At 34.0% G+C, this 21,460-nt stretch overlaps 1 protein-coding gene across 1 annotated transcript in view; it reads right to left on the reverse strand.

The window, feature by feature from the left end:
* LOC117125134 (vacuolar protein sorting-associated protein 13A-like) overlaps positions 1 to 21,460 on the reverse strand; it is an 89,413-nt gene that overhangs the window by 27,993 nt on the left and 39,960 nt on the right. Inside the window, exons 21-47 of the mRNA XM_033271534.1 lie at positions 21,297 to 21,446; positions 18,142 to 18,168; positions 17,186 to 17,212; positions 13,670 to 13,885; positions 12,966 to 13,122; positions 12,430 to 12,515; positions 11,965 to 12,178; positions 11,586 to 11,711; positions 11,098 to 11,201; positions 10,660 to 10,830; positions 9,752 to 10,059; positions 9,444 to 9,591; positions 8,976 to 9,111; positions 8,188 to 8,297; positions 7,841 to 8,010; positions 7,665 to 7,750; positions 6,688 to 6,944; positions 6,145 to 6,267; positions 5,656 to 5,808; positions 5,362 to 5,458; positions 4,518 to 4,711; positions 3,910 to 4,038; positions 3,597 to 3,776; positions 2,979 to 3,101; positions 2,696 to 2,851; positions 2,430 to 2,597; positions 815 to 963 (exon numbers count right to left, since the gene is read on the reverse strand). Coding sequence (XP_033127425.1) covers positions 815 to 963; positions 2,430 to 2,597; positions 2,696 to 2,851; positions 2,979 to 3,101; positions 3,597 to 3,776; positions 3,910 to 4,038; positions 4,518 to 4,711; positions 5,362 to 5,458; positions 5,656 to 5,808; positions 6,145 to 6,267; positions 6,688 to 6,944; positions 7,665 to 7,750; positions 7,841 to 8,010; positions 8,188 to 8,297; positions 8,976 to 9,111; positions 9,444 to 9,591; positions 9,752 to 10,059; positions 10,660 to 10,830; positions 11,098 to 11,201; positions 11,586 to 11,711; positions 11,965 to 12,178; positions 12,430 to 12,515; positions 12,966 to 13,122; positions 13,670 to 13,885; positions 17,186 to 17,212; positions 18,142 to 18,168; positions 21,297 to 21,446 — 3,965 coding nt within the window. The remainder of the gene's footprint in view (positions 1 to 814; positions 964 to 2,429; positions 2,598 to 2,695; positions 2,852 to 2,978; positions 3,102 to 3,596; positions 3,777 to 3,909; positions 4,039 to 4,517; positions 4,712 to 5,361; positions 5,459 to 5,655; positions 5,809 to 6,144; positions 6,268 to 6,687; positions 6,945 to 7,664; positions 7,751 to 7,840; positions 8,011 to 8,187; positions 8,298 to 8,975; positions 9,112 to 9,443; positions 9,592 to 9,751; positions 10,060 to 10,659; positions 10,831 to 11,097; positions 11,202 to 11,585; positions 11,712 to 11,964; positions 12,179 to 12,429; positions 12,516 to 12,965; positions 13,123 to 13,669; positions 13,886 to 17,185; positions 17,213 to 18,141; positions 18,169 to 21,296; positions 21,447 to 21,460) is intronic.

Consider the following 21,460-nt stretch of genomic DNA (forward strand, 5'->3'; position numbering starts at 1 on the left):
GCTCAAGGTAAAATATAACACTAATGATATATGTCAGCTTTTAATTAATCTTTTCTAAAATTCTTTTCTGGCAAGCTTAAAATATTATGGTGATGAGGTTTAAAATCAATGATCACTGAACCAACTATCAAACAGTATAAGATACACACATATAAAACCACTAGTATTATGTTATCATTGAATGCTCAAGGTAAAATATAACACTAATGATATATGTCAGCTTTTAATTAATCTTTTCTAAAATTCTTTTCTGGCAAGCTTAAAATATTATGGTGATGAGGTTTAAAATCAATGATCTCTGTTGTACCTCTGTGCTTCAAGAAACAGTGCTGTTGCATACACAAGCACAAACATGGTGAAAGGTTAAAGTCAGGCTCCGGAGGGAAAAAAATGTTTTGATATGTTGTACAACTGATTTTTCTAAGACAGAAAAAAAGTAGTTTGAGCAAAAACTGAGCAACGGTGAATGAGATACAGATTTTTGAATATTTAAAAACAGGGGGGGGGGGGGCGGAGGTGTAAAAATGGGCAGTTACGCCCCTTTTTCCAACAGTTTTTTAGTATTAAAAAATCTGTATCTCGTTCACCTTCCCGAGTTTTTCGTCAAAAAACTTTTTTCTGTCTTCAGTTCTACAACATATCAAATTTTTTTTTTCCTCCGGAGTCTGACTTTAAAACAATCTAGTTTAGGTGGGACGATCTTACTATTACAAATCCTGCAATCAAATGTCTTATTGTTTACCACTTAAAATTGTTATTAGTTTCAGCAAGTTTGAATCTATAATTTTTAATATATTTTATTATTATGACTTACTCTCCTTTGGGCTTCACATAGAGATCCTGAGTGTGGGCCACATAGAGTGGTACTGGGAACCGCTTCTCAGGCTCAATCACACCTATATTCCTCATGGCATTATTTTCACGAATGAACACTTCAATTGGGATGGAAAAATGATTAAACATCTGGAAAGAGAAAAGAAAAAGATAATATTACACACATAGGCATACCTTTTTGATAATGAAGATAATGATGAAGATGATGATGATTAAGCCAAAAAAAATTGTGTTGGATTTTTTTCCCTTTTTTTTTTTTTGTAATAGGCCTACCTGAAATAGGATAGGCTTCAAACTACAGTCCCTATTATGAAGACCCTGGCCTGGGCTCGTAGCTTGTGTAGGCACCACAATAGAACATGCTTATTTACATTACATGCGCGTTTAATTAACTACACATCAGTACAGTACGGATGATAACTATTGTAATTTGTATTGTCTTAGAAAGAACTTGTTTGTAATGCTATTTTGATAGACTTTCGTCAAGAAATAAACATTCCAGCATTCGAGAGAGAATACAGTCACTGACGTCCTTTTTGGCCGGTGCATGCAGACAGGTAAAATCGTGCAATGATTTCATAACTAGGCTAGGCTACGGCCTAGTAGTAGTAGGAGGCCTTGGCGGCCTCCTGTTTGGCCGTAGGCCTGCAGTACATCCAAATTTGTTCCTTGAGTCTTTAAAATAGGTCTAGAATATTCCTATTAAATGTTCAGCTTGTTGTGTTTATGAGGGTCCATTGATTCAATGAATTCCTTAATTGTTCATACTTAATATTAAATTTGAAGTAACTTTCTTCGGGTTCTAATTAAACATGTTTAACGAAAGTAATTTTCAATTACAATTTAATTTTTATCACGATGCGTGATGACTTCGCGGAGACGAAAAAATTAGGAATATTTTTGCACACGAACCTAAAAAAAATCAAGCCAAGCATCCACTAATTGAAAAATTAGGTGGGGAATAGGAAAATAACATTGGGAGTTGCAGTGATGACGTCACGATTGACTTATAATAAAGAATAGGCTATGCCTAGGCCTAGATCATCTGGTCGTGACTTGACAGCTCAGCGCAAAAGATCTGATGTCGGTCGGTCGCTGAGGGCAACACAACATATATTTTTTTTTGGCCTAAATGATGATCATAATGATAATATTTAGGATAAGAAATTAAAATATCCAATTTCTACTGAATATCTTAACTGTAATTGGCAAGAATTAAGAACATTGACAGTTTTTTATATATTTTTTTAAACAATTTCTTCCCAAATTGCACAAGATTTTGTGTAACGGTTAATTTTGATGATCATGGGAATTTTCTCCCAACATACTGATTACTTGACCTTTCCGAAGTGTCAATCAACTTAAAAACTAACCAATTAAAATGGGCCAGTGATTCGCACATGTCCCACAACCACACAAGTTTAGGCTAATTTTTGATGGGACCTTAGCAACTACATATCCATGTAGCGGCGCTTCGTGGAAAATTCCATTCACTTCTTGACATATTCACGTGTTTAATATGCCTGCATTGCGTTCTCTGTAAACCAAGCAACCTTACTGGCAATCATTTGCCAAATACCTATCAAATATTTTACCTGAAGTGGGGAACGTATGACAATGAACCTGGAATCCATCTGCGCCTCAATCTCCAATGCGACTGACAACAGCATGTCTGCTTTATGCTTAGTTGTAGGCTTTAAGTTGTATAGAATATGTCCAACCCTTGACAGCACAACATTTCTGACTTCATCAAAACCTTCGACCTGAAATACAACAATTCATATTCAATGTGGTGGAATCTCAAAGAAGTATATAGTGAATAAACAAGTATGAAATTATTATCAGAAAATTTTTTTCAAACCTGAAAGTTGATGCTTTGCTCTGCAGATTCTGTTGAGCTTCTCATGAAAGATTGTAGCCTAAGTGGTGCCTTTCTACTCAACTCCCGCGACATGTCAAGGTCCACAACCTCTCCTGGTTGTAGCCGAATCCTTCCATCTTTTGCATAATCAGGAATCTAGTGCAGGCAACAATACAAAATTAGATGACACGAATACGAAGTAAAATAATAGTACTTTAGAAATAGTGATGGTAATGATTGTAACTGACAACAATACTAAAAGAGCATTCTGCTGACAAACTACCTCAAAGTATTTTCCAGGTGTGAGGTAGATGGACACGCCTATCGAGTTGGTGATAGTGCAAGCAGCCGCCTTCGTCTTTGGTTGTATTTCCGAGTGTCCTTTGCTTAGAGCTTCACTAAAAATCTATCAGGAAAAAAAACAGATAAAACATAGTATCATATAATAATGATAAATATAATGTTTAGAATTTGCAAAGAGTATAAAAAGCAAAGAGATCACAGTTCAGTTTAGAAATACATCATTCCTGTAATTATGCCATGGAATTCATCATGGAACATGGAAGTTTTCCTACTGTTCCCCGATTGTCTATTGGAAGTGCACCCGCATAAAATATTAACGATATTCATTTCTAAAACTATTACCCTCTACGAAGAAATGTATCTTGTAAAAAAAGAAAAACCATGGTAGATACTACTGAGGACTAAACAAAAAAAAAATGTAGTGGTCACTCTCTTTCATTCTATACTACTTGGTATTTGGTATAGTGCCTTTACAAACCCAAAGGCCAAGTTGAAGTGTGTGCAACTTTACTTAATTGAATTCTATATATGAATTGCTTTGTATATTTAGTCATTTCAATTTTAACTGAATGAATAAGCTGTTGAATAATTAATTCACCTCAGAGAGCTTCATGAGCATGGTTAAACAAGATTTTGTGACCGTCAACTGCATAACATCATGGGACGAGACAGTAATACTCATTAGAGGCGGAGCAAACTCGATGCTTTCATCCTCTGATGAAGTCGTAGAGGTTCCTGTGGAGCTGCTGGCATCCGATATGTCATCGTTCTTCAACATCTAAGACGGAAAAATGGAAGAATTTATTAAAATAAGTTCGCGAAACAAGGTATAAAAAAAAGTGTCGCCTGAAAGACAGAAAATATGATGATTGCCGTATTAAATAGTAAACTTCATAAAATAATTTCCTTACAGATATATTCAAGTGCCAAGGTCGATGGCCTCCTGACTGCATTTCTAGGGGTTCAAGGAGTGGATCCCAGCATGCTGTCTTCTCGTTGTAACTTGACATTTCCAAAGTTATTGTGCTTTCCATCTTCATCTAAAAACAAAAATAAAAGCAAACAGCTAATTAAATTTTATTATTATCATTATTATTTACTATTATTATTACCTGCAGAGAAGATAACTTATTCACCTCCTCTGTCTGTTTGCTGGATTATTCAAAAACTAATTAATGGATCATTCAAAGTTTTAGGGGAGTGATACATAAGGGTCTAATGAAGAGTCAAGGTCACAGAGAGGCTGTTGGTCTGTACCATAGAGAAAACATTACAGTCTAGACAAGATTTTTATTATTATTATTATTATTAAAGAAAGTATTATTCTATACTATCATTATGATTATTATACATTTTTTATTCGCTAGTGCAATTCTTGCTTGAAACTTGCTTTAACCATATTACCATATTTAATCTTTCATTATGAAGAACATCACTCTTTTGCAACCTTCAAGGAAGTTGCTCTCCATGCCCAACACTTTCCTATTATTCCATTTAACATCTATTCTGTCTGGCTTACCCTTGTAGACCAGTCTTTGATGATAGCTTCAACTTTGGCCTCGGCTGACAGCATTGGTAGCATTTTGCTTCCACAGAGCATTTCAACCTTCATACCGAAGGTTTCAACTGTGAATATCAACTCTTCTCCTCTAGAAGTTTCAGGCAGGAGCGTGTCAGACATTGTCTTCAAAGACAACTCATCCACATCAACATCTGAAAAGTAGGATTGATACAATGAAACATTTTCATTATGAATGTTTCTTTATTATATTTGTATTTAGGCAAGACTTTTTATATTTCTTGTTTCGGGAACTTATTTTTTTAAAGATTGTCAGAATAAAATGAAATTTTGTTTTCTTGTTTAGCAAATAGTTTTTTTATTTTTATTCGAAATTTTCAATATTGGAAGGAAATAAATCCAATTCCAAGACAGAAATAAAATCAAGAATTCTTTTCTAAAACACGAGACACACGTGGTCCAACACTTTATGCAATACACAAAGGAGGTTCTCTTTCAACGAACGTTGAATAGGAAATGAGGACGATTGTTAGGGAGACGGTTCGTATGTGGCGCCCTGGGTCTGACTGTTCCATTTTATTTCGAAGGGGTGTTCCGTTTTGGGAACAATGGCAATTAGTCGGTTTATCCAGGTAAGTATTCACGAAATAGACTTTCAATATTGGAAGGCAGAGGGTTTGCGAATCAAGGTATAAAAAATGTCTCGCTTTATTTACAAAAATATTATTCAACAGCAGAATCCTACCACTTAGTGTGAGATAAATAAAATTATGAAACAGAATTAACTATATAAACAAGGGAAAAAGGCTTTTCTGTAGCAGTGAATGTGTTACACGTTACTTACCAGCAGTGTCGTCACGTAGAAACCAAAAGTTCTGATCTTTTACTTTAGTAATGCCCCATAAATCCTTTGGTGCTTCATCATTTTGCTCTTCTTCCACCTAAATATAGAAGACAAAATCACTGATTATAATTATAAATTTAAATAATAGTAAAATTACATTTAATATATAGAGTGTAATTTGAAAATATGTCTATGTGAATCACAAAATTTAGAAGTGACTAGTTGTCAAAATTCACACTAAACTAAATATCATTGGATATAAAACCGAGATAACTATTGCATAACAGTACATACGGGCGGTGGCGTTAGGCCCTGTGCTGCAGCTGCAAGAATGGCTACTGTTGCTGGCGAGATGTTGACAAACACTTCCTGACAAGATACGTTGATATGCTGTGCTCCTCCGGTTGGTGCTTGTAACTGGAATCCAATGTTACATGGGATCAATACCTGTAATAAGCAATAAAGAGTCAATCAACAAGGATTTAGTAAGCGCCATAATCCATATGTTTAGTGGTGCTATGGCAAGAAAGATATTGGCTGTTCTATATCTCTTTCCGTTCGCACAAATGTCTAATCCCTTACTGTTGCACTAACTCGCTCTCATATGATGTCATTATGTCAACATATAGGCAAATCACACAATAAGTTATACAATTCTGTAGTGATGTTGGCATTTATCCGTTTATCTTGGTGAGTAATCACGAAATAGACTTGATATTATGTGGTAAGAGCTTAATAACTCTTAGTGTTCTTATAAACTATTGCATGCAAACATAATTATACCTTTCTGATCTTGCCTTTCCTATTTTCAACAAGATACGGACAAGCATTAATGCTAACTTGTGAAAACCCGCCATTAACAGACATCACATCAGAGTTCATACGTAATCGCATGTCACCAATACTCTAAAAAAAAAAAAAACAATCAGAATGACATATAATAATTGTGCTTCTAAGTGCATTATGCAAATCAGAAATTACTATAAATCTCCTTGTCTTTAGCTTATTTCGTCTATGTCTATTTTTTATAATAAGGTAAGGTGATGTTAGTCCCATATTAATTACTGAATGAGCTGTTAGCCCATCATAGTAGGTCTCAACGTTGTGTGGTAAAGTGCCCAGTTCCTTTCCACAGAAGCTTTTTAACCGCCATAGTACATTTCAACAAGGTACCCATTTATACTTGTATCCAAGCACAAATGAAATGCACAGTGAAAGGTTCGGACCCCCGACCTTGAGGTTGAGAGACCAAAATGCTACTAATTACCATCAGGTTTTGAGTGTCATGCATTGATTAACTCTTGACAAATGTGGAAGAATACTTACTCTCATGACTAGACAGTTAGTGTCCTTGCGGCTAGAATCAGCCACCAGAACTATCTCTGGATTCTCCACTTTCAGATGGAAGGATAAATCCAAAGAGCTTGGGGAAGCAGACTGAGAGCTGTCTTGTACATTCTCTGCTCTCCTCTTTTTCACGTCAGCAGACTCACCATCTTCCAGACCTTTGAGGAAGATCTGCGACATTGTCATCAGGAATTCTACACAAACACAGGTCTGCACATCATTGAAGTTTACAACAACTTTGAGGGGAAAAAAACAAAGAAAATTTTCAAAACAATGTTGAAAGGTTTTGCTTAATAAATTCTTGGTGTGTTTCCTGCTAAATTGATGGATGGTTTTTTTTCTGATGGTTTTAACTTGTTGTTAATCTGTATCCGTTTCTATCAATTGTCTTACCTTTTATCGATGTAAATTTTGATGCAATTTAGTTTGTACTACTAGATCAAAATGTTTTTAATAACAAACCAGAATGAATGAATAAGAAGTCATTTTAATAATTAAAATAAATTAGGAACGTCGATAATTAATACATTCAACATAATCAGTAATGAAATCATGTTGCAATTATGACAAAATCTTGCATATCAAGCCAGGCACAAACGGCAACCCAGTACAACACCAGTCTGCTGATTGTTGGTCTGAGCGTATCGTCATTAAAAATTATCTGTTGCAGACATCCCTTCGCACTGCGTTCTTTATGGAATCACATGGGCCGATGACCATTGGTGAAGAGTATGTCTGGGTTTAGTCAACATAAATCACGTTTGGTTCAAACTATATATACTTTTATTGTGCTAATATGAATTAGTTTAAAAAATAAAATGTTTGGTGAGCAGGATTTTTGCAGGAGTTTTGCAGGATTTGAGCCCCCCCCCCATAACTAGAAGATGGGCAATGTAACTATTGGACCACTCCTTATTATAATGAATATACAGTAAGAAATAATACTTATCACTCACTAAGGATACTTCCATTGCTACGTTGATCTACCTTGACTACCAACATTTGTCTCTCTTCATCTGTATCAGCTTTTCTTCCAAACATTCTGTAATAATTATATTATAACATAAATTTAATCATGAAGGGGTCTCAATCACTGCCTTAAAACCACTTTCACTAAAAATATTTGGCCTACCTTGTGACTCCTTCAATCCTCTCAGGTCTTATATCATCCAGAATGCTGTCAATGAGGTGCATATGAGCACTGAGACTGCCGTCAGTAAGCATATCAGCTTCTACCTCTAGCCCATGAACAGTCAGCCTCCCAAGCCCTTCTTTGGCAATTTGGACACCTGAACCGGTGGTCTGAAACACATAAATACAACTTTCCAACTATTTTTTTTACCAAACTAATGAAAAGATTTCTCTAAAAAAATTTAATTTTACCATATATTCATAATTACATAATATTTCAACAATGTTTTTTAACAATTTATTAAATTCATTCAATAATGGAGGATACTTCCAAAATCATTTACTTACAAGGTCAGGGGACTTTTGGTACAAAGTTATTCCAACAGACTCAATGGTAAAGCTCAGGCTTAATTGGCTTGATACATTCTTCTCGTCAGCCCCCTCACCGTCCTTAGCACCTGTTGAAAAGTTTTATCGGAATGGAAGTAAATTTGTAAAGTGTGTTTTATATGTTGTATAATTGGCTGAATTCAGTTGTTTGACCATATCATACTATTGCCAGGCTCCGATCCAGTAGGAGGCATGGGAGCACATGCCCCCATTTTGCCACTGAATTTTAAAATTACAAGGGATATCAATGTTATGTACTTAAATTATTGCTACTCGCTTATCTATTCTGAAAATGTTGTCCCTCCCCTCACCCTCTCGTTCGAAAAATTCTGGATCCGCCCCCAATTGCTAACGTGTTCAATCAATGTTTATGACTGTTTTAATATCAAACTTAATGTTGTTCACAACAAAAACAATGCATCTTAACGTCAGGTGTCTTGATGGCCATTAAAAGATGTTTCTACTTTGTAGGTTATATTCAAAATGTAATTTACAAATATATTGTTAGAGTATACTCTACTCTAACCAGCATAGATATCATTTCCAAATACCTGTATATTGGTAAAAATAGTTTACATTTATATTACTATTTTTCCTTTAAAGAAGTATGTGTTCATTGAATTTGGAACTGATACTAACATACTAGAAAATATCTTTGGGTACAGTCGTAACCATTCACCATAAAATTCTATGACAATTTAATGTGAAAACATTAATGGATTTTAAAACTCATGTTGTAAACCTACCTTTCTTCAGGCTTTTTTCATCTTTAGTATTCACATCTTCAGACTCTGTGATGTCATCTGGTCTTGCTTTCCCCTCTGTCAAGTTTTCATTCAGGACACCAAATGCTAGACCAATATCACCAGGACCAACATGCATCTACAAAATCATTATTAAATATATTACTTTATTTATTTATATATTTAATTTTTTTACCAAATATAATAAGCAAAATCTAACAAAAAACAACAGAGGTATATCTATGGCACACATCTAACACCCCACCCAACCCCTGCATAAATAGTCTGTGCCCTCCTTCCCCACTGAAAAATTACTGAACAAAAATACTACAATAAAGTATTTACAAATCACCTCATATTACATCATTCTCTCACATACTCATCATTCCTCCCTCCACCTACCCTCCCCACCCCCTATAAATACTTCTACACACAACCTCTATCTTGCTATAGATCTAAAAACCCTCTTACATTGATGGCTTGTAGTTTGCCAGAAATTGTAATAGCTGGAAGTTTAGTGAAGTAAGAAGCTGCAAGGTTTCTCTGAATTTCTAGCTCCATGTTGGCTGGCTCTAACATCAGTGACTCTGCCTGCACCTCACCATTGTCAATGAAAGCCCTGAAAATTGAAACCAAGGAAATCAAAGGGATTAAAGTATTTGATCAACATTGGAAGGCAGGTACAGTGCCTTGGTTTTTTTATAAAAAAGAAATTAACATTTTATTACAACAAATGAAATCCTGCTGGATTTCTTCTGTGATTCCAGTATTGTTCTTACCTTGACAATTTGACATTTCTTAAATCAATGCTCATCGTATCAATAACAGCAGGCACGTCGAGATCCTCAGAACCTGCAGCGATCTTAAACGAGTTCTTCACACACAACTGACCAAGATCTGCATATATCGCCATCTTAGAATTTGAACTACGAGGGATAATCACAACAGGGGCCTTGATGTTCACATCCAACAGCGCCCTCATGGCTTCAGCTTGCATCTCTTGCATAGTCTTGGCTGCAGACGTTGCTGCATCTGCGCCAGCCTCAATCACCACCTTCTTCGCAGTTGAGAAATGATCTACAAATTGCTACAGAATAAAGAATTTTGACATTACACTTTAATAAATGCTCTGAATGTAAGTGGTCACTTTATCGTTAGTGATTGAAAATTATTTCAATCTACGACTTTTATGGAAAATTGATATGCGATTCTATTAAATAAGTAATTTCAAGTTTTATTATAATTTTGTAGGTTTTCACTTGATATTTTGGGTGGCCAACTTTAATACATTAAAAGTAAATGTAGTGCTGTATTCATCTGAACATATGGGAATGAGGTGTTAAGGAGCTCATCATACTAAGCCCCAGCATTGGGTGGTAAGGTGGTTAGATCCTTTCTACACCGCCTTTTAAACCTTCCCAGTTTATTTCAACAGGGTAAATATTTACACTTCTTGGTGTAGGGGGACAAACGAAGGTAAATGTCTTTTCCAAGTAAACAAGCAAAATGCACGGCGAAACAACCCAGATGAGAGAATGAGATGCAACTGCCTCTCTTATTAGTTCACTAGACAGATAAACAAAAAAATACATTAAAATGAAAAAAAAAACCATTGTCTTTGTGGGAAAAGATTGTCTTATTTGGCATATTTCACTCTTAAAGTTTGAAAATTGTTATTATGACTTACTAGTAAATCCATGATAAACTTGTTGACGAACACAGCCTGCAGGCATCCGACACTGAGTGCAAGACTAATGTCCACAGCTGACATGTCTGTATAATGCTGGCCAACGGTGGCGCTGTTGTGTACAACTAGTCCCAGTTTAAAAACTTCAGAACTCTCTACTATGGATAAAATCTATTGAATATAAATTAAAAAATAAAAAACAATTTTTATATTTATCTTCGTAAATAACTGAATAAGCGCCTCTTTGAAATAAGATGTTTCGTATCATTCAGGCACGTCTATAAAACAACAGAATTTTCAAGATTAAATAATACTACTGTGCAACAAGTTATATACGCCTATGTAATACAACACATGGTACCCCTCAAATATTTTAATAGTCATTATTTGATGATGGCACACCTTCTAATAAGAGTTGCACTATGAACCCTTACAAACCTTTGGATAGATAGTGTTTGGTGAAGGATCAATTACTGCCACGTCTTTTAAACTTGCTGACACTATAGTTTGGTGTTTCTGAACAGTCACCCCAGCCTCCACACCTACAATCGAAACAATGACACAATGCTGGCAATAATAATGTCAGCCATATACATTGAGGCATACATTTGCTTTATAATATTACTTGAGCCATTTGATCAAACAGCTATGAAACATATACACATTTTCCTGGGGAAGTATTAATATAAAAAAGTGACCATATGCAAAAACTTCCATAATTTTGGAGCTCTCAATCAGTGAATTAGCATTAATTAGCACTTAAACCTATCCGGTACCACTTTTATTATACTCTTGGGTAGAGAAAAAATTATGTAAAGACAAAATACTGTCCAGCTTTAAATTTCATTAGGCATTTTAATCTGCAAAATACATTTATCAACAAATATCATTTAGGCACACAGAATATTTCCATATATTTGCGTTACCTTTAACATCAATATGTGCGAGGGCAGCATCACATGTGCACGCTTCAATTGAGATGACATCCAGCTTTGCCATCAATTGAATATCAATCACTTTGCTTGGTAATGGTCTAGTTTGACGTTTCCTTACTAGAAAAACAAGAAAAGTAATAATGTTATCATGGAATCGATTAGCACACAGAAGTTCAAATTAGGGTCCTTTTGGTGATGACTTGGGCATGTACCAGGAGACAATCACTTAAGCCTTCCAGAAAAGTGTACTGCATTCTTCAACATGCATTTGAGCTATATTGCACACACACAGCAACTAAAACGTCTCTTCTAAAAGACAGTGCTGTATCCCACTCTCTTAATTTGAATATAAACACCTGTGTGTACCCACCTGGTTTTTTGTCGCTATCACTTGAATAACCTTCATCAAGAGCCTTATCCTCATCTTGATTGGTATCCAACATGGCAACAATTTGCTCAGAGAATGTCACAAGGTTGAGAATGGCTTGAGCATGAGCAATTAGCGACAGACCGGCAACCTCAATTTGTATGTTCTGCTCCGTTGAATTGTGCACAGTATGAAAATCTGGATTATCCTTTTCGATCTAAAAACATTTATAAAATAATTAAGTATAAGATGAGAAGTGGATATTTAAGGAGATGTTGGAAAACATCAGTGGCGTATCTAGGTGGTGCGCATGTCCCTCCTCCCTAAAAATAAACCTTTTAATTAGACATGGTTGATATTTCTTATTATAAGTAAATTTTCTATGATTGAACCCAGGACACTGACATCAGATTGAGAGTATGTTACCCACAGCTCCATCATGGGTATGAAGAATTCCATGTTACTTACCTTCTGATAATTCAAGTGCATCAACCTCTCTCCAGTGTCAGCTTGTAATGGTGTCTTCACTAGGTACAGATCACCACCATCTAATGCTAAAAAGATAGAAAAAAAAATGTTTTCTCTATATCTTATTAGCTTATTCTTAAATAACAAAAACATTCAAATATAGATGTTCCTTTAAAGCAATATTTTAAGTTTCAAAGAGATTTTTAAAAATTTATATTGTAATCTATTTTATTGTTCTTGTTTTGTTTATGTATTGCACATCCAAAAAGCACACCTTACTAGTGACAGTGTTTTTATGCTTTAATTTCTCCTTGGCTTTAAAGTCTTTTTGTCTGTTCTTTTGTCCTGTTGTATTTTGCCGAAATGAATCAAATAAAATACACATTTCTGTATTCCTCTAATGCATCTACCATTCCTTTCTCAAATCTTTTCAATCATGTAACCTGTCCATTCTTGTGAACCTTGCATTATTTTTCCACTTAATCTCAAAAATATTATCATCATCACCACCACAAGTGTGTCAACATAAAACAAACCTTCCATCTGCATGTGCTGCACAGAAACACTGCCAAGGGAAGCATCCAGTGTGACCTGCCATGGCTTCAGGTCGACCTTTGCTCCCAGTCCTATGACGTTAATCGCAAGAAGTGGTACATCAACTGTTCCATTGTTCTGGCAGATATTTAATATGATCTAAAAAGGAATAGCATAGTAAATGTTTAATTGATGTCTTTACTACAACTAAACACTGTGACAGCAACCACCCTAAGCTACAGTACACACAAGATGCATTCTGCACTGTAGATTCGGTCAAATTGCGTCTTAGAATCAATGTGACGAGGAGAGCTTAACGTTCTCGCACGTGCAGATGACTTCTTGGCGACGTCATTGTGTTCTACTTCCTACTGTCGTCGTGCAATCTAAAGCTCACTAGTATCTGGGCTAGGACAGACAACTCTAAATCAGATTATGCCAAATAAAAAAAATTGTTATGTTGGCCATGCCCGACCGACCCAAAAAGTATGAAATCATACATTTAACATTAACATTTAACATTTTAGTCTTTTTTTAACGAAAAAATATTTTTTTTTAATGAGCTAAAAAAGGCTGGAATAGTCCTATTTTGCTGGATGGTAGACGATGCGACAGTCTAATGCAATCGTTTTGCTCTTCAACATAGATTTTAAAATGGTCTTTGTTGTAATGTTGTGTATTTTCTACCATATTTGCAGATCTTTACCCTTTTTACTTCAAAATCTAACTCAAGATTGCTCCTTGGTTGAGAGCCTAGACTCTGTTCCCTCTTCAATTTGGGTTTTGTAGTTTCAAAATCTCCTTCATCGGCTGATAAAAACTCATCTTCATCCTCCCCTTCAGTAGCTACAGAAGGTGCATTTATAGCAAACTTCTTGGTATCAAACATAACCACATCTCTAGTAGTGGTTAGTTTCTCCACCTGTGAATGTTAAAAATAGAAAATGTAGCTGAAATTTTTCAATTTTTGTCTTTAAGCAAATAAAACTTTATAACGCAGTATTATATCAGTTGTTGACACAATTTCCATATCTTTATAGGACAGCTTGTTTTATTAATAATAATAATGTATTCTTTGTTTACTAATAATAATGTATTAGTGCATTCTTGTTTTCAGTAGCCTCATTCAATATTAAGTGGAAATAAATATATTTTTACCAACAGTTTTTTTTTTAATGATTTACACAAGTTGTTCTTCAGATTCACGATATAATGTATAGAAACTTTTAGCATTATACAATCAATCTGATTAATAATAAGTTTATCAAATATAATCTGAGGCTGTGTATGATAAACAAACAATAATTATCTTCAGTATACCATGTGTAAAAAGGTCGCCAATAGAGAGTCTTTAAAAGAATACTAGTGTTTTATAATATCAAAAACCTTTCAGGAATTAAAGTGGGAAGCGGTTGGCAAAGAAGTTGCGATTCAAGCTCGCTATGCATTTTGCTTGAGTCCGTGAGCAAGGAAATTTATCTATAGTTGTCTAACTCCATCCCAGAGTAAAAGCAGGTTCACATGCATAATACGTTGATATCAGTTGAAATGTTAGGGAACCTTCTCCACTAATTGGTCAATGGGTTCAAATGCAAAAGCGCTGGTTACTATTAAACTAGCTAAAAATATTATGGACTTCTCAAGGGCTGGTTACTATTAAACTAGCTAAAATATAATGGACATGCATTTTATACAGTATAGATCCAATGGGGTAATAAAGTGGAGAAAATGGATGATGCACTCATCTGCAATATGGCCTATAGTACCAAATGCATGACCATACAGTTCTAGAAATTCTAAAATTTAACAAAATTTTGATTCATATAATTTCATTAGCTTTGCAGTTATGAAATTAGTGAATAAGCAAGCCAATGTACCCTTAAGCTAAGCACCACTACTTGGATATTATGGCTAAGGTCCCATAAAACAAAAGTTTAAAAACATATGCAAACATGTGCCTTTGTGGAACAACACGTGTGTTTGTGATGCACGCGTGTTCAGTTGATAAGTTTGATTGACACCCCGGAAAGGTCTATTGTGAAAGCATTGCAGCTAGCAGGTTAACAAATTTGGAGGTGCTAAGGTGATCACATCAGTGCACTCGTGTATTCAAATTAAAAACTCAATAAAGGTAATCTCAAAAATTAGCCCGACCATCACCATATATGGTCGTTACTTTGTATATTTCAGTTTAGATAATATAAAAGTTATGTGGAGGAATGAATCAAAAATTCCAAAACAACTTTCCAGAACCAACTTTTAGCAAAAAAAAATTATTTGAATAATTAAAAACACTAAATAACCACTTCTACAAAAACATGTCAATTGTAGAATTCCAAAAGTATTCTAAATGAATGACATAGGATTTAGTCAACATTCAATATTCAGAGAGAGAAAAGAGAAAAAATAGAATATATTATACTAATATAATAGTATATACAGAATCTACACAGTACATGAGAAAGAAAGCCAATTCTAGATTATGTAATAGCACATAACATCATATGAGGCTTGCCATACTGCAACCTGCATACTATCACTAAAAGTTAAACCAGGGAACAGTGTAATTTCACTGTTCCCTGGTTAACCTTAGTAATTAGTATAAGACTGTGCCAGTTTTGTATACTCATGACTTCGGCAATAGTATGTGGATTCCAGTAAATTATCTATCATTTTAAAGCTTAAAATGTTGAGAATTTTACTTAGTAAATATGTAAATATTCATATAATGTGTATGAATATATGTATGTATATGCATAGCCTATAACAAGAGTATGTTTGTATGAGATATATACTAAAAATGAGAATCAAGGTGGGCTGCTACGACGAAAGAGGAAAAAATAAAATGTGGAGAATAGGAATATATTAAAAAGTCAATTTTTATTTCTTGGTCACTGATGACAGATTTGGGATGGCAAGCCTTGCATGTTATATATAAACTACATCATTAACAAAACATGTGAAGAAGATATTTCTGTTAAATTCACATAGTATGAAAAGAAAATCAACAGATACAATATAATTGAATCAATAGAAGAAATATTCAAATAATATGATAGGATAATAAACACACATCTTAAGATAAACAGATTAGTGAAAAACAAGAATTCAATGATCATTCTTAGGGCTAATATGTGTTACTTCACGAAAAATAAAAACTGAAAGTTATCTATTACTATTCGAATACAGTCCACATCAAAACATATCTTAAATAAGTTAGATATAGTATAGTAAAACAATTAAAGAATAATAATAATATTTATTTAGCACAAAGCTAATCCAACTAACTGGAATATAGTATATTGCAACCAATATCAAATTAAACTAAGATGACATTTTTTTTCAATCATCTTTTTAACAGTTTTATAGACTGAAACCAAAATATTCATCATTATTATTACTATTAGGCCTAGTATTACAATTAATTTGGATCAAGGGTTTTATTCTCTGAAAACAATATATTTAGTTATATGATGAAATTAACTTGATGAAAAGAAAATTAGTTGATGTTAATATTTCATTAATTTCAATTTATGAGTAGGAAAATCCTTTACCAATCTTTTGTCCGAACATGCTATAAAAAGTCCTTTATATAAATGACTCTAAAGTTCAATACATACTTTGAATCATAGTGTTATAAAAATTTTAATTTGATATAAATTTGTCATCTTTCAGAATCCAATTTTATTTGTAATTTTGCTTTGATGCGGTGTTATTTGAAGAATATATTTTGCACACAAATCAGAAACACTACAGTATATCGAATTAGTGATTGATTAGGGATAGGAAAATTGCAAGTGCAAATTTAACTGATGATGTCACGACTGACTTATATATATTTATATATGTATTTTGTACAATATAATTTTATAATATTGTATACTATGTTTCTTTGTTACGTATGAGAATTGTCTCTGGCTTTAGGTCATACTTCATTTAGGAACCAGCTCTCCCATTATAAGCTTTGCAATATTTTAAACAAATAAGAACATGCAAATATTTAATATCAATTAATATCAGTTGCAAAAGAAATCATGCTAGAAACGTGTGTAATATTAGTATGAACAGGTTCAGGTTACAAAACTCAATTGAAATAAAATCAATAGTTATACGAAACTAACTTCATGCTGAGAAACGATAGAGGAAAGTGTTTTTTTTTTGTTTTTTTTTGGTTTTTTTTTTAGTGCTGCAAATAGAACTGAAGTTTATTAAATTTTCTTACCACCCCATCATGCTTGTCGGTTATATGCTGCAATAATGAACAATGTATGAATATATCGGTAAGTATCTAACTATCTGTACATTCGTTAATGGCAAATCATTGTTGACTACAATATTCATAGGTCTATCACCTAAATTTAAACGTAACAGTGATTACAGTGCGTCACACCTATATGTTGTTAGACTTTTACACCCAATATCAAGAAAAAGAAAACCAAGGTGAAACATGAATATTATAGTGGAGGAAATTCCCATTTACATCAGACAGAAAATAAATGACCAAACTGCACACATGTACACTGCAAACAAATATCACTAATATAAGTAACAATTGAAAAAAAAATATATTAAAAACCCCCTTTTCAATGCAGAGAGGATGAGAAAGATTTGTTACTTGGCAAAAAAAAAACATCACATTAGAAGATAGAGCCAATAAATCTGGTATCTTCAGTGCTGTTTAGCAAAACGTTCTAAGATAGAACATTCAGCTCCAGGGCAGATTGGAGCTTCTGCACCAGAGTAATTGACTTTTTGTCAGTTGCACTGACCAAAAATCTCTGACAATGTATACCCCTTTGTGGTGGTAGCTTAAAAGTGATATTTTAAAGGTTAAGTTCATCCAGGAATTTACAAAATAGATACAAGAAATATGCCAGAAGAAACATATATATAATGGTTAAATGCCACACATCAATTATAAGGACAAAAGAGCATATGAAGTACAAGATTTACAGACCAGTGGTGACTCCAGAAGTTTTACAGAGGAATCCAAACCAAGGGTTGCCTAGAGCCTCTGATCAGACTTCATAAGTAAAACCTCTGGTGAAGTCATCAAATTTTGGGGTTTGAAATGAAAACAAAAAATCTTTTAGACCACAACTTAGGAACTGCAACAGAAAAGGTTTTTCTTTTTGTTCTGCAGGTAAACACATAATGAAGTTTATTAAACATTCTTACCACCCCATCATGCTTGTCAGTTATAGGCTGCAATAATAAACAATTTATGAATATACCAGTAAGTATCTAACTATCTGTACATTGCTTAATGGCAAATTATTCCTTACTACAATGTCCTTAGATTATCACCCAAATTCAAATACAGGTTTTTCTCTACTTAAAGACCCCTCCAATTAAAGACAACTCTAATTAAACTGTGATCTCAAATTAACGTAACTCGTCGCAAATCCTGTTTCAGAGATAATGGCCAAAACATGCTGGAATATGTCAAAATATTTGAAATCTATTTTATTGCACTAAACTAACCTTTATATATATACATCACGCTATGCTGTTATTTTCCCCATTTTCAATATAAAAACAACAATTTTTAATGATTTGGTAATGGTTTCTTCCTGAGAAATTCCCAAAATCATAAACTATGGAGGCTGATTTCTCAAATACTGTATTGTTCTTTAAACAGTTGTGACTTCATAATGAAATGTTAGATTTAAATATTTCTTTTACCATTTTATAGCTCTCATTTTACCGTTTAACCCTGCATTAATAACTAAAATCATGTTTGCGACGAGTGACCGGTTTGGCTTGTCTTTGCCACAAATGTCTTTTATACCCTGGGCACAGATATAAGGGAGGGAGAACCATATGAAAGTAATTACAGTGCATCACACCTACATGTGGAACATTCCACAATTAATGTGGAGTATTGTTGGTAGACTTTTACACCTGATGTCAAGAAATAAACAAGACTATGATTCCGTAGGCAATTCTCATTTACATCAGACATAAAATAGACCAGACTACCAAACTGTGCACATTTTACACTGGTAACAAACATCAGTATTAGATGCAAGAGTCAAAAAAAAAAAAAGAGAATCCCCTTTTTATGCAGCGAGGATGATATATTTTTGTTATTTGACATAGAACAACATCGGATTTGAAGGTAATGCCGATAAATCCAGTATCTTTAATGCTATTCTGCAAAAACTCTTCCATGGCTCCATGGAGTGTTCAGCTTCTGGGCAGCTTGGTGTTTCGAAACCACAGTAAATATGACTTCTTGTAATTTACTTTTCACTCTGACAATGTATGTACTGTTAGTTGTGGTGGCATTGTAAAAGAGATATTTTATAGCTTAAGTTCATCCACATATTAACAAAATACTGTAGATACAAGCAATATGGCACAAGAAATTATATGTGGCAAAGACAAGCCAAACCAGTCTCTCATCGCAAAAATTGATTTTTAGTTATTAATACAGGGTTAAACAGTAAAATGAGAGCTATAAAATGGTAAAGAATCATTTAAATCCAACATTTCGTTATGAACTTCAAGGAGTTTAAACATACAGCTGTTTAAAAGAACAATATTTGAGAAATCAGCCTTCAAAGTTTACGATTTCGGGCATTTCTTATGCAAAAACCACCACCAAATTGTTAAAAATTGTTTTAACATTGAAAATAGGGAAAATAACTTCATAGCATGATATATAAATAAAGGTTAGTTTAGTGCAATAAAATAGATTTCCAAAAATTTTGACATTCCAGCATGTTTTGGCCATTATCCCCGAAATAGGATTTGTAACGAGTGACTGGTTTGGCTTGTCTTTGCACACATATACAGAACAGTGGTGGCTCCTGAATTTGGTATATACATGGGATCTAAAAGTTTGACAGAGGAATCCAAACCAAAGGGTTGCCTAGGTTCTCCAGTCACAGTTCATGAGTAAAACCCGTAGTGGGGTTATACAAATAAGATTTGAGGCTTTAGAATGAAAATAGTTTTTAGACCACAACATTAGAAACTGCAACAACATTAACTGAGGTTGAAAAATTAATGTTTGTAGGATAATGGCCTCAGATGGCATTCAACAAGGACAGTCCATAATTGTCTGATAAAAGAAACCCCCCTGTTACTGCGCCACTACTGAAATAGCCACTACATTAGCTTTGAAGTTCTCAAGACATTAATATTTAAGCTAAGGTAAATGGTATCTTAGCTTTAAAGGTCTGAGACACATTGCAAGCTGTGTCTAGTCAATATGTCTCTGGAATTAAAATGTTTAAGACACTTGTACTGCACGTTGCACGTACCTCTTGGCCTTAAACAGCAGACAAACTATAATTTCAACCTCATTTTTACAAATAATATTTACTACAAAAGTCCTTAAATTGATTACTAGTGTGCAAAACATATAGTCTAGTTTTATTTATGAGTCTCTGAGGAAAATCATTTATCATTTCATAGCTACTAAATCAAATATACAAAGTAAGAACTTCAAAAATATTAAATTTATAGGTAAACACAACAGTATATCTTTAGGACACAAGACATGAACATAATAAAACAATCATAAATATGACAAATTACATTTAAATTATTATATGAAAAGATATATAATTTAAAATATTTTTAGCTAACTGCATGATACTGGTTTTCTTGTACAGACTTCACTTACAAGAAATTCTCTTAAAAAGAAAATATATTTAATAACTGTTAAATAACGAAGTTAAAAAGTATAATACAGTGAAAATACATTTAATATTGTTAAATCTAAGCAACGAGTGTACAATGGGACTATTGCATGTGCTGGATTAGTGAGGATTATTACAAAATGTACAGATTACAAGGATTAATAATGAATTGTTAAGAAACAGCAATCCTGGAAGAGGTAAGTGATGCCAATATTAGTGGAGAAGTCTACCATAATTGGTAGCCTACAGGTGGTGAGGTCTACTCAGTTGGTAGGATACAGGTGGAAAGGTCTACCACATTTGGTAGGATTATAGTGGAGAGGTCTGCCACCAATGGTAGACTACAGGTGGAGAGGTCTAACATAGTTGGTGACCTTCAGGTGGAGATGTCTACCACAGTTGGTAGGACACAAGTGGAGACATATACCACTGTTGGTAGGATACAAGTGCAGAGGTCTGCCACCTCAGTAGCCTACAGGTGGAGAGGTCCACCACGGTTGGTAGGATACAAGTGGAGATGTCTACCACAATTGGTAGGATACAAGTGAATAGAATTTTATATTGAATGCTAAAATTTAATCATTGGCATCACTGGCCATCTTAGGGTAAGCATGCACTATATGACAAAGACAATTAGTGGCACTTGTTAAAAAATGTTTACATCAGGAATATTTAACTAACATCTTCACATGGTGTGAAATATCCGTCCGACGTAACATCCGAATCATCATCATCCGAATCATCATCGTCTGAATCAAGGTTGACATTTAAATTGACACCTGTTTCTGACAGTAATTGTAATGGAATGATGGCTGAAGAACTGAATGAAGCCTGCATGGAAAAGT

Source organism: Anneissia japonica, unplaced genomic scaffold, assembly GCF_011630105.1.
Source record: "Anneissia japonica isolate Jap-2015-1 unplaced genomic scaffold, ASM1163010v1 scaffold9_len2422644_cov172, whole genome shotgun sequence".
Classification (NCBI taxonomy): Eukaryota; Metazoa; Echinodermata; class Crinoidea; order Comatulida; family Comatulidae; genus Anneissia; species Anneissia japonica.